Here is a 22177-nt window from a genome sequence, read left to right as displayed (position 1 = left end):
TGCTTTCTGTGAGAGGTGGACCACAATGAAGCTCAGAGCGGCCCCACAGCCGAGGGAGCACAAGGAGAGGAGCCGAGCGCAGGGCCTGACCCTGCCAGGGGCTCTGGGGACCCCGGGGCAGCTCCGGCAGGAAAACCTGCGTCTACCCCCTCCTTCGCTTTCAGCCGCCATGGGTGCCCGGCCCGCAGGCAGGAGGTCCCTCGGCTGCGCGCAGCGGTGGCCCCGGCTCAGCTCGTGGAGGGAGGCAGCGGGGACAGCCAGCCAGCAGGAGAGTCTGCCCGTCCCTCACAAAACAGGCGTTTAAGTGTGTGTCCATCCCCCTGGCAATAAAGGGGGATCGCGAGGCTTTCACAGGCACCCTGTAAAGACGGGCAGGGGAACAGAAATGCTTCTAAAACCAGAGTGCACGAGGAGACTTGGCTGTGGCCATCCCAAACCCCAACCGAAGCCTCCTCTTGCAGCTGAGGAGGTGAGAAGGGGCAGGGCAGGGGCATCTCGATGGGGAGCAGCTTCCACGGTCGGTGGGACCCACTCAGCAGGAGCCTGGGGTGCCGGAGCGCCGGGTGGAGACGCAGGCTCTGCCAAAGCTCCCTCGCCTCTCCCCAAAACTGACCCAAATTACCTGTCGTCTGGCACACAGAAGTGTGATTCTAGGAAAGAAGGTCAACATTTGACGGGTAAATTGTAAAAAAACAAGTTTATTTGAAAAAAGAACCTCAGCTTCTTACATGATTTCTGATCAACATTTACTAGAACTTGAGAGCCATTAACCTGCTCCACGTACGTTGAGATATTTTCCAACACTAAAAAATAAAAAATAAATACGTACAAATTCTTTCCTCCCCCTTACGTGTCCTAGATGTGAGTGGTTAGGCATCCACCGCCTTAAGAACTCAGTTGAACAGAAGCAAGTAAAAGAGGTTTCTCTAAGAGATAAGAGAGAGAAAGCAGAAGGCCTGTCTCAGGGATGTACCACCTCCACCCGCCCCACCCGGCCCCCCCGTTCTGCCCAGGGTCAGGCACCCAAAACCCCCGTCTGGGTGGGACCGATCAGCGCAGGGATGCTCCGGATGGAAACCCGCCCCGCGGGGGGACCGGGGCCGGCACCCAGCCCAGCACCGCCAGCCGAGCCCCCGCGTCCGCACCCGCTTCACATCACCCAGCGTCAGGCTAGGAGAGGCACCGCCGGGCAGAGTCGGGGGGCCGGGGGACCCCAGCCCTCCCCACGGAGGGCTCGGCTGCAGGGGCTGGGCACACGGGGGCTGCCACCGCCTCGGAGCGGGCGCCGCCGCCCAACCTGAACCACAGCCATCCTTCTCCAACCCGGATATCCCGTGAGAGCACAACTACAAAAGAGGGATTTTAAAAGAACTACAGTAGCTAAAGTGTTTTCAAAACATACCTAAAGACCACCTACAGAGCCAGGAGGCACCCGGCACGGGAGCCGAAGACCACCCTGCCCCGTGCCCGGATCTCCCCCTCTGCGGAGGGCCTGCGGTAAGAAGCGTGTGAAGCAGTATTCATCCGGGGCCAGCCCTGAAGCCCATCGTGCTTCAACAAATCCAGTATCCTGCTTTTTATGGCTTTTTAACAACAGAACTCCCCAAAACACACACACACACACACATCCCCCTCAACCCCGAGCAGAATACAGAGCTAAAGCACGGTTTAGAGTTAAGGCTCATCCAAATTCAGCTAGATATGAAGACTGTAAGGCACGTATTAGTACATTCATGTTACTGTTAAAAAGCCAGACTATAAAAAGCCCCCTTGCCCCCCGACACAAGGATACTGCACGCGTAGCCCTGTTACCTTTGTTGAACACAGATGGAAAGACAATTCAGAGCCTGGTTAAAAATGAACACCTGGTTTAAACACTTCTCACGGCCGCCCAGCGCCAGCGGAGCACTGCCCCAGCCACCGCGCCAGGGCAGCGACGCTTCCCCGACACTCCGGGATTGAGACCGGTCCCTCACATGTGGCTCTCCTCCTCTTTGACACCATCCTCCGCGCTCTTCTGAGGCGAGGGGGCCACATCGTTGTTTGCCTCTTTCTGCTTCTCAGCCTCATCCACATTGGTCTCCTCCTCCTTCCCTTCGTTCCTCGCCTTCTCCTCCGCCTTCTGCTCCTTTGCCACCAGGCGGTAGTTGATGCCCATCCCAATGAAGAGGTAGATCCCAGAGACGATGAGGATGATCCCGCAGGCCCAGTACGTGTACTTGTAGTCACCATACATGTCGTTCAGCTTCCCTGAGGGACAGAGAGGGGACAGCTTAGCGAGATACCCCCAGAACTGCTCCAGGCTGTGGAGATGTTCCCAAGAGCAGCCCAAGCCCACCACCCTCAGCTTCGGACCTTTATTCCTCCGGCCCCTGCTCCCCCACCCTGTGCCCGGGGCTCAGCCCCCACTTCCTCAGCCATCCCTCAAATGCTCACCCCCCTCGCCCCTGCCCCAGCGCGGGGGGACCAGCGGGGCCGGGCAGGACAGGCAGCGCTCCCTGGGCACAGCACACCCTACCTAGCAGAGGGGGTCCCAGAAGCACGGGGCAGCACTCCACGATGGTCACCAGGCCGACGGCGCTGGAGAACCGCTGCGCTCCCACCAGGTCCATCAGGGTCTCAAACAGGACTGAGCTCAGCCAGCCAAAGGCAAAGCCAAAGAAGCCGGCATAAATGCAGAAGCCGGCATAGCTGGTGGACATGGGGGCCAAGAGGTGGCACACCCCGTTGTAAATCACAGAGATGGCAAAGAAATACTGGACTCTGGGTCTGATCCACTTGGTGTTTGCCACCAGTCCCATGGAAGGTCTGGCCACCATGTCTACAAAGGCCAGAATAGAGAGCAGGAAGGCTGCAGACTCGTTAGCAATCTTCTTGCTCTTCGCGTAATTGCTGAGGAAGACCAAGGGAGTGAACAGCCCAAAGAACATGATCACATTGCCCGACAGATAGAGCAGGAAGCCCCTGTGCGTGAACAGGGACAGGTCCAAGAACTTGTTGATCGTCTGGAAAAACGTGCTCTTCTGTTTCTTGGTCTTTCCACCGATGAGGTCTGTGCTGGTGTCACCGTCATCCTTTTTCACTGCCTTCCCAGCTTCCTGCAGCACCTCCTTAGCAGCCTCTTTCTTCAGCTGATCCGGCTTGGGGCCTATGGGCCGCATCAGGGATCCGGCGACGCAGCAGTTCAGCAAGAGGCCACCGAGGATGAGGAAGCTGCCGCGCCAGCCAAATATGCCGAAGAAGAGCTGGTTCACGGGCGCCAGGGTGGAGAGGAACACGGGGCTGCCCGCCATCGCCAGCCCGTTAGCCAGGGGACGCCTCTTGAAGAAGTACTTGCCAATCATGGTTAAGGCTGGGTTCAAGTTAAATGCGAGTCCAAGGCCTGAAGGAGAGGAGAGACGAGGGGCTCAGAGCTCGACCACCCCCACAAGCCAAAGCACCGGCAGAAGGGCTGGTGAGCGGGGTTTCAGTTCTGGGGGTTTCACAGCTCCGTTTCGGCTGTATAAACTTCCCGATTGCACGAGCAGCACTTGGCCCCCACTGCCGACTTGGGAGGAGGCACCAAGGCAGCAGCAAAGCCACACGCAGGAATTTGGGAGCCAGAAGGGGAGAACTGCCCCGGCTCATGGCAAACCTTACGTCGACTGGCGGGGCACAACCCTAACCCGGGGCAGGAACAGCAGATGCTCTCTATTCTCAGTACCAAATACTAGTCCTGCGTACAGTCACTAGTACGGTCTCCCCACGTTATGTCACCGGGGCCATCTCTTACTAGAATCAGTAACAGGAATCAGGATTTATACAAATTCATCATAGACATTCCCTAATAATTACTGGGTTCAAGCTGCTCCTCTTGCTGCCTCAGGAGAGGCCGTACCTCCGTTGCAGCCCCACCAGGGCAGAGCCGTCACTTACCCCCTACGACCCCGACGCAGAAGTAGAGCTCCTCCACCGTGTTGCAGAAAGAGGCTGCAATCAGCCCGCACCCGGAGAGGCAGCCGCCAGCGATCATGATGGGCCGGCTGCCGTATTTGTTCACCAGGATGCTGCTGATGGGACCTAAGAAGTCGAAGGAGATATGCCAGAGATGAGCTGCCTTTGCACGAGAGACAAGACAGATGCACGCAAGCACACCGGTTTATTGCCACAGGCTTCCAGCTTTCACGCAGCGACACTTCGCCCAGCGAGGGAAGTGGGGTAAGGGGAAAGGACAGGCGGTTCAGAGACAGCTGGAGGTAAGAGTGACATTTGCTTAGAGCACACGCAGGACCCCAGCCGGAGAAGTGAGCCTCCGGCCAGTGCCGGCACGCTGCGGCTTCTGCTGAGCACCAGAGGCTGTCTACAGCTGCAGAAACCTGCGACTCCTCTGAGCAAGCTGCTTTCTACGGGCTAAGCCGGGAGCTGCCGGGCACCAGCAGCCACCCGGGGACAGGGGTCTGGGGCAGGGCGAAGCCACCCGCGCCACACAGTGCTCTGGGCTGGGGGCCCTGCCCTGCCCACCGCCACCCGCCTGCCCACCGTGGGCTGGGTCTGGGCAGCAAAGCAACTCTACAGCAACTGCCCATCTCCAGCGAGAGGTTTCTGATGGAGACCAGACAAAGCTGTGAAGAAACAGGTTGGATGGGTGCAGGCGAAGATCCCCGAGGGCTCGCGGGAGGAGCAGCACCGTGCCGCCCCAGGGAGCCCCGGGGAGAAGGGGTGCTTCTGTTTTCACTGCTAGGAAGAACCCAATTACTCTGCACACCCGCCTTTTAAGTGCTTCATTATCAGGAGCTTTAATCCAAAGCAAACAGTGATTAGATACTGCGAAGCATGCTCTACAGATACTAAAATGTATTTAAATAAACTGAATGAACATCCATTGAATATTAACAGACCTAGTTTTGCCATTAACAGATAGCAAGGTTGTCAACATGTTATTCATGGGTCCTCAGACGCTACTTGACCTTTTTGCCCAGTTTAAACAAAGCCTGGAGAAGGCTACAGAAGCCCTGCTGCCACAGAGGCTGCCCCCAGCCCTGCAGCATCCCGCTCTCCGCAGCTGGTGCCCGTGTGCCAGCCAGAGCAGCCCACGCCAGCGGCTCCGACCTGATGCCACCGGCAGTTAGGAAGGGGCCATGGCCCCGGTCCCGTGAGAGGCGGCAGCAGCACCCGGGGGCTGCCACATCACCCCGAGCCCCACACGCTTCCCCACAGAGCGCTCAGCACTTTGCAAAACCTGTACCTTGAACTCGGCAAACGTGATGCCCCTGGACAGAGTCCAAAGGCAGCAGCAGCCTTTCCTCCGGGAAATGCAGCCCGGAGCAGCAGGCTCCAAGGGCAGCTACCAGGAAGCCACCCGGCTGGGCAGCACCGTGTACCCTGGTAGCAATTCCCCCCCTCTTTTTTTTTTTTTTTTAATTAAAAGAAAAAAAGAATTCACACCCACTCTTATTTTATAGATTCACATGAAGCATTTCTGACTAAATGTTAGCTGATCTATTTTGATTATTCATGCTGTGAAAAAAGTGTAAGTAATGGAACCAGAATCCTCCGTAATCCTAATGTGGAGCTGAGAAAGGGGCATTTGAGATCATTACATCCATGTACCCTGACGGTGACTGCACGGGGCGGCTGCGTGGGGCTGCAGGACATGCTGCTCCACCACCTCCAGCCCTGCCTAGGACAGGAGCTACCCCAGCTCTGCAAGATACCATCAGCCCAGGACATTTTTCCAGAGCAGGAGCTACTTTTTTTTGCCTCCAAGCAAGCACGCGGTTCCTGCAGGAAGGTGCCCTGGTGGACAGGAGAACAGGATGCACTGCGACCGCTCCAGCGCAATTCAGACCCTGCAAAGGGTCCGGGCTCAGGCTGCAGCAGCCCTGGAATGAGCGAGTGGGGCAGCAGCACGTCCCCGTGCTCTGGCAGCGGGGGATGCACCCGGGCAGGTCTGCGATACCTGCAGCATCCCTGCCACTGGCTTACAGGCAAGCAGGTCAAGACCAGCAAGCTGCTGGGATTTAATGGCAACGGTTCAAGGGGAGCAGGAGAGGCAGTGTCAGCATGGGACAGGGGGACAGGGCTGGAGGAGGGAGCTCTCACCCCAGCTGCTGGGCAGCTCCAGGCAGAGCCAGCCCAGGGCACCCAGAGGAACCAGCTCTGAGCTATTAGGAGAGGACGAATGGCCCAGATTGAGTCTCATTAAGGCAGTTACACGGTTTACAAGCTTGTTATAACATCGGAGCAGGGAAATGTGCTGGTCGCTTCGCTAGCTGAGCGAGGACAAAGCAGAGCCTGTTCCCCCAAAGGAAGAGCCTCGTGCTTAGCCGGGCACCGACGTCAGCTCCTTTTGATGCACAAATGCAACGAGGACGCAGGCAGTTCGCCAGCAGTACAAGCTCCCATTTGCCTCTGAAGGGGACACAACAGCAGGCTCCCAATAAGAGTCTTTCAGCCAAGCGACCCAGTGCAAAGCTGCATTTGCAGGCAGGTACAAGACGCCGCGGTTTGGAGACTGGCGAGGCGAGGGCCGGGAGCGCATCGCCCCGCAGGGAGCACTCCGCCTGCTCCTCGCCAGTTAAAGACAAGCATAAAGCAAGCAGCTTGGGGATTAAAAGACTCCCAGAAACAGTTTCTGAAGGATGGGGGAGGGGAGCTGCTTCAGGTTAAGTAGTTTTGCTTTCTTCTGCTCATGTCTCTACCTTCAGTGCACATTGCCACCCTCAAGCAGCACAAGCTGCCTACAGAGGAAGAACAGACAGCACCAGGTTTCAGTGCACTCCAGAGCACGGCTGAGCCATCGGACCTGACCAGAAACTGGGGACAGGTCCCTAGATAACAGCCATTGTTTGCTGGATTAAAAAAATTAAATAAGAAAATTGATGTCTTATCTAAAAGAGAGAGACGCTGTGAGCGGGGCTCGAACGCGTGGCACAGCGGCTCCCCCGGCCTTCAGGCAGGCGCTGGAAGCAGACAGCGTCCGCAGCGCACCGTAACAAGGACAAGGGCAGAATTACACAAGTTGTAATTCCCCGGAAAGATTTTACTTACAGCTTTGCAGAGGAGGACAGATTAACCTGGTTTTTGCATTCTGGGCATTAAATAGAACTTTGAGCAACCTCCTTCAAGCAAACTCGCTAAGGGGAAGTTTTGCTCTCATGTAAGGAGAGCATTTCAACTTTTAGCAAAGTTTTGGTTGTCGTCACTTTAGCAAGGTACAAATCATCAGACCCAGCAGGAGAGCCACATCCTGTACTGCAATGCATGGGCATGTGTACTGCTGCCTCCAGGCCGCTTACCTCCTGCATACATAACAGCCAGCATGATGGAGGAGATCCATGAGACTTTGCTGCTGGACGCATTGAAGATGACCTCAATCTCTTTGAAGAACACAGTGATGGATTTGGGGAAGGCATAGGAAAACCCAATGGAGATGAAGGCTCCGATGACCACGGCCCATCCCCATCCTCCTTCAGGAGGAGTGTATCCCACAGGGCCTCCGATGGCCGGTGGCATCTTGAACCAAGTTGGCAATGACTCAGCTGGGGTTCAAAGATCTGCAAAAGACAAAGTACCATATCAGCTGAAAGCAGATGGCTGCATCCCTGCTCCCTGGCACGCAACGGCACGGATCGAGCCCTGCTCACAGGGCTGGCACAGCACCAGTGCCCCGGACCACCTCCGGGAGAGCTGATCCAAGAGGCGAGCACTCGGGGCTCGCCAGCACACTGGCGTCCCAAAACACATGCTCAGATTGTGGCTGGCCTTTAAAAGCCCTGGCCAGCAGGTATTTATAAGCAACAAATTTAAGACATGACACCTGTCCTAAGCTGAAAGAGGCAGGCGATGTCCTTGCCAGCAGCAGCCGGGGCACAGCAGCGAAGCAGGCAGGGCTACGGGCAGCACGGGGCCAGACCTGCGAGGGTTGAGCAGGCAGCGGCCGGTCTGGTGGGGCCTCGCCTGCCCGGGGCAGAGCCCCTGCAGCTTCTCCAGGAGCGCGATCCCAGCACCGCCCCGACACACCGCGAAACCCCGGGAAGCCCCAGGCCACCCAGAGCAGGAGCAGCACACCCAGGCTATTAAATGCAGACACACCAGGGGAAATAAGTCCACACGCACGAGCCAGGACGCCTCCATTTCTGCGAAGAAAGAGCAGGCAGGCGGTGTCGCAGCACACCCGCCAGCCCTCAAGGTCACAGGCTGCAGCTAAACTTAGCCCGAGCGGTGACCGGGGAAGGCTCCCACACGCTGCCAGCCCTGCCCGGGAGGGGAGGTGGGTCTGCCCGGAGCAGCCCCAGCCCCGGCAGAGCCCCCCAACCCAGCTGTGGCCAGCCCCTCCTCCCCTACTGAAAAGGCTACGGCGGGTTTCACAAAAACACCCAAGTGTAAAAACAATTCACCTTAAAAGCTCAAAACCAGAAGGGATGAATGAGAAAACAAAATAAATGGGGAAATGTCATCCAGGCTTGCTGAAATGTGGAGCCCTCTTAGAGAGGCCGATTCTGAGCCATGTGGGGTCAGGCTGCTCCTGCCTTCCCCGTGCTGCAGCTGCTGCAGAGCTGGATCCACCCTGGAGCTATGGTTACTCCAAAAAGAAGGCTGCTTCAGGCAGCAGAAAGCAGCACAAGCCATCCAAGGGAGGAAACAACCAGAGCAGCTGCTCACAAATGCGGTTTAAAATATGCAAAGCAACAGGAATCGCTACAGTCCCCAGAACCCCTGCGTGCCCCTGCAGATTTAGAAGACACTTTCTGATGCCCCATGGCCCTCCCCGGCCTTGCAGCCAGAGACCCCCCCGCCCACATTAAGGGCATCGGGCTCCTTCGCCAGAGCCCACCCCTTGCTCTGCAGTTCTCTGCTCTGCTGCTCAGGTTTCCACCTGAGGAAAAAGCCGCCTTCGAGCAGGAGAGCTTTCTCCAGAGCTCCCCCGGGTCACACCAGGCACAGCGACGACAACTTCAAAGCAGCGTGCTGGCTCAGAGAGGTGCAACCTCCTATTTACAGCGCGCACCCGTTCAGGCTCACGGCAATGACCATCTCATCCACTGCTGCCGACGTGCCGGCATCTACCCGGCACGTCCCCTCGTGCCCTCAGCGCACCACACGGCACCGTGGCCGCCAGCCTTGTTTTCGCTCGCTCCGTGTCACTTCGGTGCACGTCCGAGGCCGGGATCCGGGCGGCCCAGCTGAAGGGCAGCGAGCGGCCCCGAGCTGTGGGGAGCCCCCGCTCCCACCTGGCACCGCGGCACAGGCGGCCAAGTTACCCGATACGGCACTGGGTTTGCCGGAGCCACCCGACACCCGGACGCGCTCAGGCGATGCCTCGGACCCACACGGGGCGAGAGGAAGCAGAGCACGGGAGGCTGGTTTCTGTAAGCCGCTAAGACTGGTTTAGCCCGACCTAGACACCAATTTTTTCGCTGGCAGGGTATTTTCCTGCGTCCCAGCCAGCGGGACACATGACCATCACGAGCAGATCCGAGCCACCCCGCCACTCCAACAAAGGAATCATTTACAAGACGCTGCCCCGGGCACGTCCGCGGCTGAACTACGCCGAGGAGCCAATTTCCTCTCTCGGACCCCCAGGGACTGCAGCCGCGCCGAGCAGCCCGTTCGACACCGGGCCGAGGCCACACCGGCAGGGTCCGGCTGCAGGCAGGCCCCCGCGCAGAGCCCAGGGCCAGCACGCACCCATGGGCACCAGCCTGGCACCGGCAGTGGGGGAGGAAAGTGCCAGGCTCTGTAGGGGCTCACCACATACCTTCGGCCTCTCGGTACGGGGAGCAGCCCAGCCGCCCATCACGCTCTTTCTGAAAAGCTTGTACGAACGCTGGGTTTTGCTTAACATCACTTCCCCACACAGGCTGCACACCAGTTTCCAGCCACCGCTTGCTTTGAGTCATACTGAGCTTTCACAGCATTCAGTGAACTTTAAAGCATCATCTAACTACACTGATTTGTCTGCAACGTTTTTAGAAGATGAGACTACCAGGTGTTGGCAATAAAAACTACCAGCAAGGAACACAATCTAATTAGTTAGCACTAATTAAAACTACTGGCAACAAGAGCTATCCAAAGCAAAAGCTGGGGGGTGCTGATGAGGTGTTGGGGATTTTTCCCTTTTGCTCCTGAGACACACACACAGGTTTAATTCTTCCAGCACTCCCGAGGAGCTCGACTGCACCGAAATTACTGCAGCTGGGTTCATCTATTTGTTCTTTCCCTGCGAGCAGGATTCCTCCTCCTGCGGGTGCTCAGGTGGCACCTCGCTATAAAGTAAAAGATTTTTGGCGGGTTAGACATGACCTCTCTTGCATTGCTGAGGCACAGTGAAAAACCTTGAACCGAACAAGGTTTGAGACCATGAAGCAAGATTCCCAAAGCCTGACGCCAGAGGGTTTACATGTTGAGTTCTGCATGCCACAACATTTTTCCCTGACTCATTGAAAATCCTTATTAAGAAAGACCAGTTTTAGAAAGCTCTTCCTTCAACCGCATTAAGGCTTCTTGCTGATTTCCTCCTTGCCCCCACACAGAAGTAGTTTCAAACGAGAGGAAAAAAAAAAAAAAGCACATGTAAGGCAGCCAGTTCCATTGGAAAGCTTCCCTCCCCTTTGCAAAAAGGAAAAAAAACCACAACACCCAGAACATGGTTGTGACATTTACAGCTCTGTTTTGGAAGAGCTGCAACATGTAAGACATGTTTGGAAATCAAATTCACAGCTGCCAGGCAGCCAGCTACAGTTTGCCCTATTAGGAAATAAAATAACCATATTTGCAGTAATTAAGACTGATGAGACCAAGTAATGACTTCAAGTATCACATCTGCTCCCCGTAAAGGTCTTGACTAATCCACAGGAATGGGTAGCCTACAGCAACCCTCCTCTGCACAGCAATGGCGAGAGCATGAATTGAGGCTACTGAGGCAACGAGGACTGTATCTTCTCGAAGCAGATCCCGCAGAAGACTAAAACCCTTTCTATCTCCTAGGGCCTACGCACAAGCACTGTTATCCCTTCTCCAGAGGGGCCTGGAACAGGAAGATTTCAAGACTTTTAGTTACATAATGCGGCAAATTGCTGCGCTTTTAAAAGCCCCGGATTGGCAGGACTCCAGAGCGGAGAGACAGAGGCTCACATTTATAAAGCACTGCAAACGCCACAAAATATTTCTGGGGCAAACCCTTTATGAAAGTGTCCTCGCACCGCTCCTTTTCGGGGTCAGAGGAAGGGGGACATCCCCCACCCACACACCTCGGCCTCCCCTCGCACAACCCTCCAGCTCAAGGCTGTCCTACTCCGGGCGTACGCTCACCTGGCATTTGCCGCTGTGTGAGCTTGCAAAACCTTTCCCACGGAGCAGGGCACCGGGAGCGGCTGGCAGAGCTGAGGCTGGAGAAGGGCAGGCTTCCCTGCTCGGCTGCAGGGCGGGCGGCGGAGCCCCAGCTTCTGCTCCCACAGCCCATCGCCGCCCCGGAGCCCGCGCAAGCCGGCAGGGCTGCCCTGTGCTGCTGCAGGCAGAGGCTCACCCGGCACCTTGGCACGCTCCTCGGCAGGCGCGAAGTCCATGGCGGCTCGTCCCAGCGCTGCTGCAGGCGGGCTGCCTCCGCTCCCGGCCATCTGCTCCTCCTGTGCTCTCCCAGCTCCAGAGAGGGACGTGGCAATGCCTGGAGCGGGATCTCAGCGGCAACAAGATCCCCAGGGACGTCCCTGCTGTACGACAGCCGTTTGGGCTCCTCGTGCCTTTGTCAGCTGGACCCAGCCTTTGACCAGCGAACGCCGACACCGAAATGCCCAGGCCAGGCAGGATGGGCACAAAGCTGCCCCTTGCCGGCAGCACCAGACCCCGCTCCCCGAGGGGGCTCCCGCCTCGAGCCGCCGGCAGAGGGGAGGGACGCAGGAGGGGGATGCTGCTCCCGGGCGCCTGGCGAGCGCCCATTCCCACCAGCCCCATCCCGAAGCATTATCCAAACGAGAGCCTGAAACACATCTACCCTTCCCCACCTCAGCCCCCCAAACTCAGTGCACAAGGATGGGCTCTTTCAGTGCTCAGCACGCAGCGGGATAGCACAGGGCCATAAAGACCCCCGGGACATTTGTCCAGGTGGGGAGCCAGCAGACCCCGAGCATCCCTTCTGGTCCCCAAAACTAAACCGAGATCTCGTACTTACTGCTGGGGAAACGGAGGTGCTGGCGATCGCGCTGTTTACAACCAATAACGCTTTATAGCTTCAAATTTGGCCTTTTTCTAGCCAGAAGCGAGATGAGGCAATAGAGATTGTTATGAGCTAATGAGACACCACTTTCACCAGTTTTAAGCGGGTTTATAGCATTAAGTGTGGAGCTGTAATGCCAGCAAGCGCCCACAGCCGGGGTTTAACCTGGCAGCACACGGCCTACGTGACTCCCCAGCGCCAGCAAGGGCTCTGCACCAAGACAATACTCAATTGAGGCCCTGCTCAGCCGCAGCGTTTGCTCGCGGGGTGAGCCGAGGTCAGCAGCACGGGCAGGGTTTGCTCAAGGCCGGCAGCCCGCACGGGCGAGCTCAAGGTTTTTGCCAGAAGTGGCCCGGCCCGCTCAGCACCTCTCCCCACCGGGGACGGCCAGCACACCCTCAGACGTGCCCCGGTCTGCCAGCCCGGTGAGCTAACCCGGGCACGCAGACAGGCAGACGCCACGGGGCACGGCGGCCGCGCTGGCAGAGGCGGCATCGGCAGCTGCCCTCCTCCAGCTCCCAGCTGCACCCCGCCGCCGGCACGAGCCCCAGCCTGCAGAGGCACGGAGCAGCCCACTCACCCCGCCGGCGGCCGGCGGTCCCCGGGAAGGGCCAGAGGCCCTCCCTGGACACCCGCCACGGGTCCCTCCGGCAGACAGAGCCCCCCAGCCGCCCAAGGACAGCTCCCAGCACAGCAGCCGCGGCGCACGGGCTGTGAAAGGCTGCGAGCCGCCTTGAAGTGGGACACTGGGATGGTTTGTCAGGAGCTTTAGGGAGGAATAACCAACCAAACAGAAAGACGGGCAGCTATTTCTGCCTACCAGACAGATACCAGACGAGCTCCCATCCCAGGTTGCCGTGCCCGGTTATTAGCACCGGTGATGCTCAGCCTGTCTGAGCAAGGACCAAGCGTCTTACTGGTATGAGAAAGTGTGAAGTCAAGCTTAAGCAAGCTATCAACAAGACCAAGGCAGAAAGCCTGGCTTATTTCTGTATCAGAGCCCCGCTGTGGCCAAGGCTCTCCCAGAGCCCTCTGACCCAAAACCCTGCGAGTGGACCCGGAGGGATTTGCAGTCAGGTTACAAGAACGTTATGTGAAACGGCTCTTCTGGGCATCCTCTGGGCTCACATTGGCTCTTATGGGCTCACATCAGCTTCAACCCCAGGCACAGCGCCCAGAGCCTCCTCTCTAACCAGCCCCACGAGAGGATGGCTCATCCCCGGGCAGCAGGGGCTGGCAGCTGCCCACCCTGCGCTCGCGGCCCGTCTCGCTGCCGACCCAGCTCTGCCGGTGCTTTACCCCAGGGAGCTGCAGGGCTGTGGAAAGGCTTAGCTTTGCTGGGGAGTGTCACAGGCAGGTTTGAAGGGACTCACTCAAAAGGCACAAGCTTAAGTGCAGCCCTTACAGTACAAGGTACTGTCCCTCCAGCTCAGAGGTACTGGGGACGGAGCAAAGGCACTGCTGGTGATGCAGCCCCAGACTCCGCTCACGCCCCTGTCCCTAGGGGAAGGGCTTCCCGCAGCACCGGCTGTCAGCCCCCCAGCCAGCCGAGCCCCCCAGTCTCAGGAGGGGACAGGGGGCTCTCAGCCCCTGTGCAGGGTTTCACAGTCCCACCCCAAGCACAAGCTGTGCTCTGCCAGGGAGCAGAGCCGATCCTTCCTGTACCAGCAGTGCTCGGGAACACTCCCGGAACACCCCGTGCCCGCCAGGAAATCCTCAGAATGAGAAAAATGTGGTACCGAATAGCATCGGCATTCTTTCATCAGACACCCCGCACCGCCAGCCAGGGACACGGCCACTCCAGGTCCAAGTTTCACGGCAGAGCATAGTAGCGGGAGGCTGCAAAACCCCAGAAAGTCACAGCCATCACAGTCAAAACGTTACTGCCGCTCTCTTCCCCAAGAGCAAGAGTCTGAGCTGCCTTTGCTTTGCACTTTGCACCACTGTACTATCACTTCATTAAAGCCCTCGAGCCAGGGACGAGGCAGCACAGGGATGGAGACGGGAGACCCTTACCCGACAACCCAGCAGCACTCAGGTAACTGCTGTTTCAGGAACTCTGAGTTTTCTTTCACATGAATTTTCTTTGGCTACAGTACAACTACACTGCGGCGGTTTTAAGGGCACATTTGAAAGTGAGTCATACAGACACCACTGGTGAGAGGCTCCCACTTTCTTAAAGTCGCTGTTATAGGCTGATTCCACAGAAGGAAATAGGAAAAGCCATAAAAGTGCAACAATGAGATTAGCACTAGAGTGCTTAATGGTGTGCAACTCGGCTCCCTTAGCCTACGTGCAGCTTCTCAACTCCTCATAAAGGATATATAAAATAACAGCGTGCAAGTCACTGGGTATTTTCCACCTTAGCTGCCAGATAAATCAGGCCAGTTGTGTGAGATAGGAGCCAACAGAAAGCACATGTAACCATTCGCACCTTTTTCAGGAACCACCTCCTGGAAGGGGAGGATGCTTCTCACCTTCCGCAGGGCCAGGACCGGGCACACAGTCACCCCTGTGACTTTGGGGCAGGGAGGTTTGCGGTACAGTAGCAACACGCTTGTTTGTAATTAAGAGATCCATCACCCTGTGATGAATCCAAGATTGAGAAAGCCCCTTCTCACAAAGCCACCGAACAGGAGCTCTGGGGGATTCTCTGCGCCTGGAGCCCGAGTCCGCCCCCCCCCCCCAGCACACACCAGCTAGTCCATGCACTGGCCCATTTCTCAGCCCTGCTCCTTTCCTTCTAGACACAGCCAAAAAAACCTCAGAGCAAAGACACCCAGGAGAACCAGCCAGCACTAAATTACCTCACTTAGCATGAAAATAGGATGCTTGTGCACCACAAAAAGGCTTAAGGCTCACAGAAAACCAGCATCATTAGATTTCAGGTTTCTTGTGATGCAACTAAAAAACACCCCATCTTTTTTCCTCAGAAGAAACTTAAAGCCCAAGAACATCAGTAACCCTTGTGCAAAATGCCTGACCTCACCGGGCGGGATGGGAGCCCTGCAGAAGGGGCTGTGCCGCAGTAGGACTTGCTGTCACAGGGAAGGACAAAAATCCCACCTCTCCCACTGCAGCTACAGGTTATCCACCATTTCCTTGTGATCCTCCAGTTCACGCTCATGCCCCTTCCTCAGGTCAACTTCCAATCCTGCGAGCATTGCTCGTCCTTTGTGATACATTTGCACATCTATTGCCTGCAGGACCCCGGCCCGAGCCGGGCTGCCCACCCTGGGTGTAGCACCTCAGCAGCTCATCTGCTGGGGTCCACTCGCCCTCCACAGGAGCCCAGCTGCCACCCGGCCCCGCTTGGCTCCCGAGCATCTCATCCTGGTGCCAGCCAAGACCTGCCACAGGCCACTGGGCTTTGCACAGAGCGGTCCCCGGGACCCCAGGCCACAGCGAGCTCCCGCTGCGCCCAGCCGCAGGGAAGCGCTTTGCAGGAGCCATCAGCTCCAGGAGCGCTTCAACAGCCCCTCGCTGCCGAGAGCGAGAGCGCACTGGCTGCCAGCAAGCTCCAACAGTCCCAGCTTCCCGCTGCCCATCGCCGCAAGACCTCACCGGCTGTGCCACAGCCTGCCTCCGCACCCGGGGGCGGCTGTACACCTCGGCACGCGTGCACCAGCGTCCTCGGGGCGTGCAGCCTCCTCCCTGAGCAATGCAAAAACACGCGTTAAAAGGTGTCCCTCCCTGGGCCTCGAGTACGGTCCTACAGGCTCCTCCAGCGCGGCCTCCTCGCTGCAAACCGACCCCAGCAGCAGACCACGACGCTGGAAGGACTTCGGCAGCTCACCCACCCAAGGGACCTCAAGCGCCCGACGGCCAGCTCCCGAGCGCCTGCAGCAAGAAAGGCCCGAGGGCCAGGGCGAGCATCCGAGCGGGGAGCGGCATCTCGGTGTTGTCCCCGGGCAGTCGCGGCGGGCTCCGGCAGCGCCGCACACGAGCCCTGCCCGGCGGGGAACGGGAGAGCCCCCTCCCACCCCCGGTATCCCGGACCCACCCTCGCTCGCAGGACGCGCTTCCCACGCGGCTCCCGGGGACCTCGGCCGGAGCAGCCTCCCCGGAGCTCCCCTTCTCTTATCGGGTGCCAGAGCCCCGCTGTAATCGCCTCTTCCCCCCGCACCCCACCGCTATCGGGCACCCGCAAGGCGGTGCGGATGGACCCCCCCCGCGCAGCAACTAAAAACAAGCCCGCCGCGCCTCCGGCGGACGGAGCGGTCGGGAGCGGCCGGGCCAGCCGCGTCCCGTCCCCGCCGGCCCGGCGGGTCCCCTCCGGCCGCGCCGGGGACAAGCCCCGCCGGGCAGCGGCCACGGCGGAGGGACGAGGCGCCCGGCGGGGCACGGCACCCTGCAGCCCACGGAGCCCGCGCCCCGCCCCGGCCCTGAAGCCAGCCGGGACCCCCGAGGCCGCAGCCGCCCCCCGCTGCCCCCAGCCGAGCGCCCCCCAGAGCCCGGGCCCCGCCGGCTCCGCCGCGGGAGGTCACCGGGACAAGGGCGCGGGGCGGGCGGCGCCGCCCGCGGCGGGACCCGGCCCCGGGGCGCTGCTGCCGGCGGCCCGGGCGGGCGGGGGCGGGGGGAGGGCCGAGCGCCCAGCGACTCCGCACGCAAACGGGGCCGCCCCGGGCAGGGCGCGCGTGGGACCCTCACCCACGCGGCCGCCTCAGAGCGGTAACAGACCGCGGGACCCCGCGCACCCCCGGGCTGGGGGCCCGGAGCGGCGGCCCCGGCTCCCGGCCCGGCCAGACCCGCCGCCCGCCCCGCCGGCGGGGAACTCCGCGGCCCGCCGAGCCCGGCGGCTGCGCCCACGCGCGACCGGCCGCAGGTGCGGAGCCGAGACCCGCCGCCAGCACGGCCCCGCCGCGGCCCCACGTGCCCGGGACCCCAGTGCCGGGCCGGGAGCGGCGGCCCCGGGCTGCGCGGAGCCGCAGGGCGCCGGAGCACGTGGAGCCCCGGGAGCCGGGCCCGCGGCCCGGGCACCCGACCCCGCGCGGGCCCCCTCCCGTCCCGTCCCGCCGCCCGCCACGTGGGCCGCCGCCGCCGCGGCGCCGGGCCCTACCTGCGCGTGCCGCCACCGGCCGAGTGCCGCCGCCCCCGCCCCCGCCGCTATAAGGGCGGAGGGGCCGCGCCGCGCCGCGGGGGGCGGAGAGCGGGCCGGGCCGCCGCCGAGCGCCGCCCCCCGCCGCGCCACGTGCGCGCCGCCCCGCCCCGCCACGGCAGCCCACGCGGGCCCCGCCACGGGCCCCCGCCGCCCGGCCCCCGCGGTGGGCGGCCGAGCCCGGCCGAGCCGTGCGCCCCGGCACGTACCGCCCCGCCGCGCACCGCCCCGCCGCGCCCGCGGGGGGGAAACGCGGCGGCGGGCGGGAGCGCAGCCCGCCCCGGCGGCCGCCGCCGCCCCGACCGCTCCGGCCCCCGCGGGCCCCGGTCCCCGCGGGTCCCGCGCGTGTCCGCGGGCCCTGGGTGGCGGCGGGAGCGGGGTTTCGGGCCGGTTGCGCCGGCAGCGGGCGGGAGGCCGGGCCGGATGCAGCCGGGACTTCGCCCGGCGCAGCATCGGTTGGGGACTTTCCTTAACGCGTCCCGCAAGAGTGACTCTGTGCGGGTGTTCCCCCCGCGGGTGGCCGGGGGGAGGAGGAGGGTGTCCCCCCTGCGCCCTGCCCTCCAGCTCGGCCGGGGTCACCTCCTCACGCTGCGGGCCCTGCCGCGTCCCTGCTCTGGCGGGGTCCTCGCCCCGCCGCGGGTCTGGGTGCAGGACGCTGCCAAGTGTCTTTATTAAAAACCATCCGCTCTTCGGTCGCCTGACTACGGGGCTTTACGTACTCACCACAAGATCTCTGACTGTTGCTGCCTGGGCTGGCAGTCCGCTTGTCCGCCAAGGCAGTGATGTGCGCTGCCGGTGGGGGCTGCTCCGGGTGCATCTGCGATGATTTCGGAGGGAGCGAGCCCCGTGCAGCCCCTGCTACAGACGGCTCCTGCTCGGTGCCCCAAGCAGCCGGGTGCCGAGGGCTGGGGACGAGCTGGATGCCGTCAGCATTCCCCTCGTGATTTAGTTTTGCAGGAGGAAACGGGCCCGGGCTCGGCGTGCCCAACGCCTCGGTGTGCGGAAGAGGCCCTTGCTGAAAGCGTGGCCGCATCCCAAGCACAGCTCCTCACCGCATCCCAAGCACAGCTCCTCACCCTCTGGATGCAAAACTGCCTGTGGCACCGATGCTTCTCGTACCCTTCGTTCCCCACGTGTGCCAAACGCTGCACAAAAGGACGTTTACCTGTGAAGGTTTTCCTTGAGCTGCTCTCTCCGGGAGCCTAATGACGCTAATTGTCTTCTGGGTTGCATGTCTAACGCTCTAATTTGTTTTAGAGCCGAAAGAAGTGTGGTGTAGTTGAACTCAGAGCCAAGAGAGGGAAGGAAGGGAGAAGGCAGTGACACTGCAGACGGAGCCCGGAGCAGCTGCAGAGGAGGTGCGAGCCCTTTCATACCAAAGGAAACCACCGCTCCTCGCTGCCGCAGCGAGCGTGTTCATGGGTGTGCTCTGTGCATGTCGAGGCACTTAACGGGCCAGGTGCACCCGATGAAAGACAACCAGGGACTACAACAAACTCAGTCACCCACTGCTGAGGCAAGACACTGTAAACCAAAGAGCGAGTGGGTGGGAGGTTTTCTTGATACGTCTACTTCTGTGTGATGTAGCAGGGAGAGGTCTGCACTCTATTTTGCTTAGACGACAAGATGAATAACAATTTAAAAGGGCAATTTTGGATCAAACTCAAAACTGCCACTTAGCTTTGCCATGCTTTAACATCCTAACCAGGATCAAGTGCTCTGCGCTGCCTGGGCCGAGTGCTGCCCGCTGTAGGTGGGCAGTGCTGCGGGGGGATCCCAGCCGGGACACGGGCTTCCTGTTTCCTTCGAGGAGACCCAGCGCTGCTGGGACGAATGAAGCTGTACAACAGCCGGAGAGCGTGTCCTTTCTCTGGCACTGCTGCACGATGCCCCGAGCGTGGCCGTGTTTCAGAGAAATGCAGAAAACGAGAGGCCAGGGATGGCAGAGCTCAGGTGAGCAGCGAGCTGCCGGAGCAGCGATGGACTGGAATGGCAGGCGAGAAGCCGTAGGACAGCGCTGCTGCTGCTGCTGCTGCTGCTGCTGTTTCTGCATCTTGTGGAAGGTGGAAAGGAGTCCTTCCTGTTCTGTGCTGCTGCATTTTTGTCTCTTTTAAAAGACGGATTTAATATTAATCCCATTAGGAATTTTTTTCTTGTGAGGAAAACAGGATATTGTTTCAGGATATTGGGCAACAAAGCTGTCCTTGAAAAGCAACTCTAAGCAGCCTTGCAGTCTTGCTACTGGCTGCATTTGTTGTGGACACTAATCGAGTTTAAAGTCTTCCAGAGTGTGCGAGAGGCCACGGCACAGCAATTCAAGTTCAGGTTTTCTGTGTCCCGTTGTAAACACTAACGACCTGTAGTAATCTTAAAATATAATCACTAGCTCTGGTTTATCTTGGAATTAATGTCTCTAGCAGGTGTGAAAGTCTAGCCCTCTCATCTGTCATGAATACGCATGTCCTGCTCGATAAGAGAGGTAACAACATGAGTCCAAATCCAGGAATTACTGGAAATCTCTTGGGAAAGTCTGTTCTTTTAAGATATCCATCCTAGTTTCCTGACTAGGCTTTGGAAAAAGGTTTTCTGAACTTTTGGATTCACATTTCACTTTAACTGAGCTTCCAGGCTTTGAGTTTACCCATCATAGCAACCCCATGACAATGGATGGGGAAGAGAAGGCGTCAGAGCGCTGTCCTCAGAGAACACGCAGGTTCTGCCTCCGTCAGATGATGAAGGCACGACATTGTTCAGGGTGTGTTGCTGTAACGGCCTCTGTCATTGTTCAGAGAATAATTTGTGTTAGGAAGAAAGTGTTTGCTGATAAGATGTTCAAAATGGCCACTAATACGCCATAGAGAACCTTTGCAGTTGTGGCCGCCTTTGCGCTCATTCAGGTCAACACTTCTTCTCACCCATTTGGGCTCCTTTCGCTGCTCTCTCCTCCGCCTGCCGTCAGGCTCACACGCGCGTCCCCCCGGGGACGCAGACCATCCCTTAGCAAGGTCGTGGCTCCACAAAGTGGTCCCAAGTCCCCTGGGTGCAGATGCTAGTGACCGCGTCAGAGAGACCTGCGTCTGCCAGCGTGCTGGCGTAACCAGGAGCTGAGGTTTTTCTTGCACTCACTCAGCACACTAATTGCATCCAGTACGTGTTACCCAACGGTAGCGGAGCTAATTCCTTATCAAAATCAGTTACAGGGCACGGTGTGGCCAGTGAGTGGTGAGACCAATACAGTGATCTGGGGCATGAGACGATGTGTGGCCAGCAGAAAGAGGGTGGTCGTCTCTCCCAGGAGCCCTGACCGAAGGGTGACTGCCACCTCCACGTGAGCCCCGGGGGAAGCGGGAGCCAAGGAGGACGGCGTGGGGTGGCAGCAGTCAGAGGCACGTGGCAGCAGCTAAGCTTGCCCCACTGTTGCTAGAGGGAAAGAGGGTAACTGGGCTCTCTGGAGACCTTTGCCTGCTTCATTTGCTTTGGCCCGGCTTTTCTGCGTCCTGCCTAGGAAAGACAAGGCACCGTGCCGCCCGCCTGGCTCCAGCCCGCATCCCGGCAGCTGTCACGCCTGATCGTTGCTGCCAGGAGAAGGATGCTCTCCTTGGCGTGCTTGCCTGGAAATAAGGGATCCTTGACCGCACGGAGGCCACATAGTAAATGTTAAGAGATACCACGCATACGCCGTGGTCCTCCCTTAACCCTTGCACCGTGCCTCTTCCTCATCTTCTGGGGTGAGTGCTCTCTGGCTCCTTTCCGTGGGCCCCTCGTGCTGCAGCGCACACCAACGTGTCGCCTTTTGCCAAGGAGCTTATCTGGCACAAGAAATAGTATCTCTGTTCCTCCTCCCTTGCCGTCCTTGGAGCCAGAGGAAAGTGATGCTGTTGGATGTACTTTCCAATGCTAATTTGCTGCTCCGTGAGGACTCGGGAGGGTCTCCGCTCACTCTTCAGGGAGTGTGGGGGCTGCCGTCCTTCCCTGCAGATTGCCATCCCATATGTTCCCAGCGCAGTGACTCATTCCTTCCACGCCCTCCTTCATCATTTCCCGAGTGCTGGCCACCTGACAAGCACATCTTGGCAGCGCCAGTCCTCCGCTCAAGTAAGCAGCCCATCCTATAGGGTCTATAGCAGGTGCTGCCAGTGCCCTCGCGCAGGCAGGGGAAGGGGCCGACGTTTCCCCCGGCAGGAGGGGCTCAGTCCTCTGCAGGGAGGCGAATCTCACCCCAGGGAACGACTGTGCCTTTGCAAGGGTGCAGACCGCCGGGATGAGGCATCACCGTGTGCTGTAGGTGACACAGAGGCCCCGTCCTCAGGATGATGCTGGTAGATGAACACCCAACTGCGGCCCAGCCGCGCTGCTGTCCTCTTCGAGCTGGGGTCACCCAAACCAGTCTGACCAGCACGAGATCCTGTTCTGCTACATACACCAGATGCTGGGATCATCTTCCTCAAAGAGCTTTCTGGCAGACCTGGGGACCCCTGAGGAAAGAGGCGGGGGTACCGGGTCAGGCCACGGCGGTGGGTGTACTTCTCACCGTGTCCAGCTCTCCCGCGGGATTGCTGCTGTCCCAGAACATGCTGTTTTAATGACTCCATTCCTGTTCTTGGGGTGGGGAGGAAAAGGTGGGGGCTCTGCAAATAATTTAACCATATCCTGCACCAAATAACTTCATACGTCGATAACACTGCCTCACCTGCATTTTGCTCTCCCTTGTATCCCTGCCCAGAGAGCCCGTTTCTGCCCTGTTTCACAGCCTCCTTGTGTGAGCCCCCGCTGCCAGAGGCTGGTGGCATTCCTGGCCATGTCTCTTGATTTTCAAACAGGCTGCAGCGCCTCTCCCTCTCCACACGACGCATCTTTAGGATTGGCTTCCACTGCTGGTGGGTTTG

At 59.4% G+C, this 22177-nt stretch overlaps 1 protein-coding gene across 1 annotated transcript; it reads right to left on the bottom strand.

Moving 5' to 3' along the window:
* Positions 1–689: 689 nt before the first annotated feature.
* SLC16A1 (solute carrier family 16 member 1) lies at positions 690–17400 on the bottom strand. Its single transcript, XM_075521559.1, has 5 exons — positions 17253–17400; positions 7278–7535; positions 3916–4059; positions 2519–3382; positions 690–2250 (listed from the first exon to the last, which is right to left on the bottom strand). The coding sequence occupies exons 2-5, from the start codon at positions 7492–7494 to the stop codon at positions 1973–1975; spliced, it is 1503 nt and encodes a 500-aa protein (XP_075377674.1). The 5' UTR covers positions 7495–7535; positions 17253–17400; the 3' UTR covers positions 690–1972.
* Positions 17401–22177: the final 4777 nt, after the last annotated feature.

Source organism: Mycteria americana, chromosome 20 (genome assembly GCF_035582795.1).
Source record: "Mycteria americana isolate JAX WOST 10 ecotype Jacksonville Zoo and Gardens chromosome 20, USCA_MyAme_1.0, whole genome shotgun sequence".
Classification (NCBI taxonomy): domain Eukaryota; kingdom Metazoa; phylum Chordata; class Aves; order Ciconiiformes; family Ciconiidae; genus Mycteria; species Mycteria americana.
The sequence above is the reverse complement of the archived record's forward strand: the minus strand, read 5'-3'. Positions and strand labels throughout refer to the sequence as shown.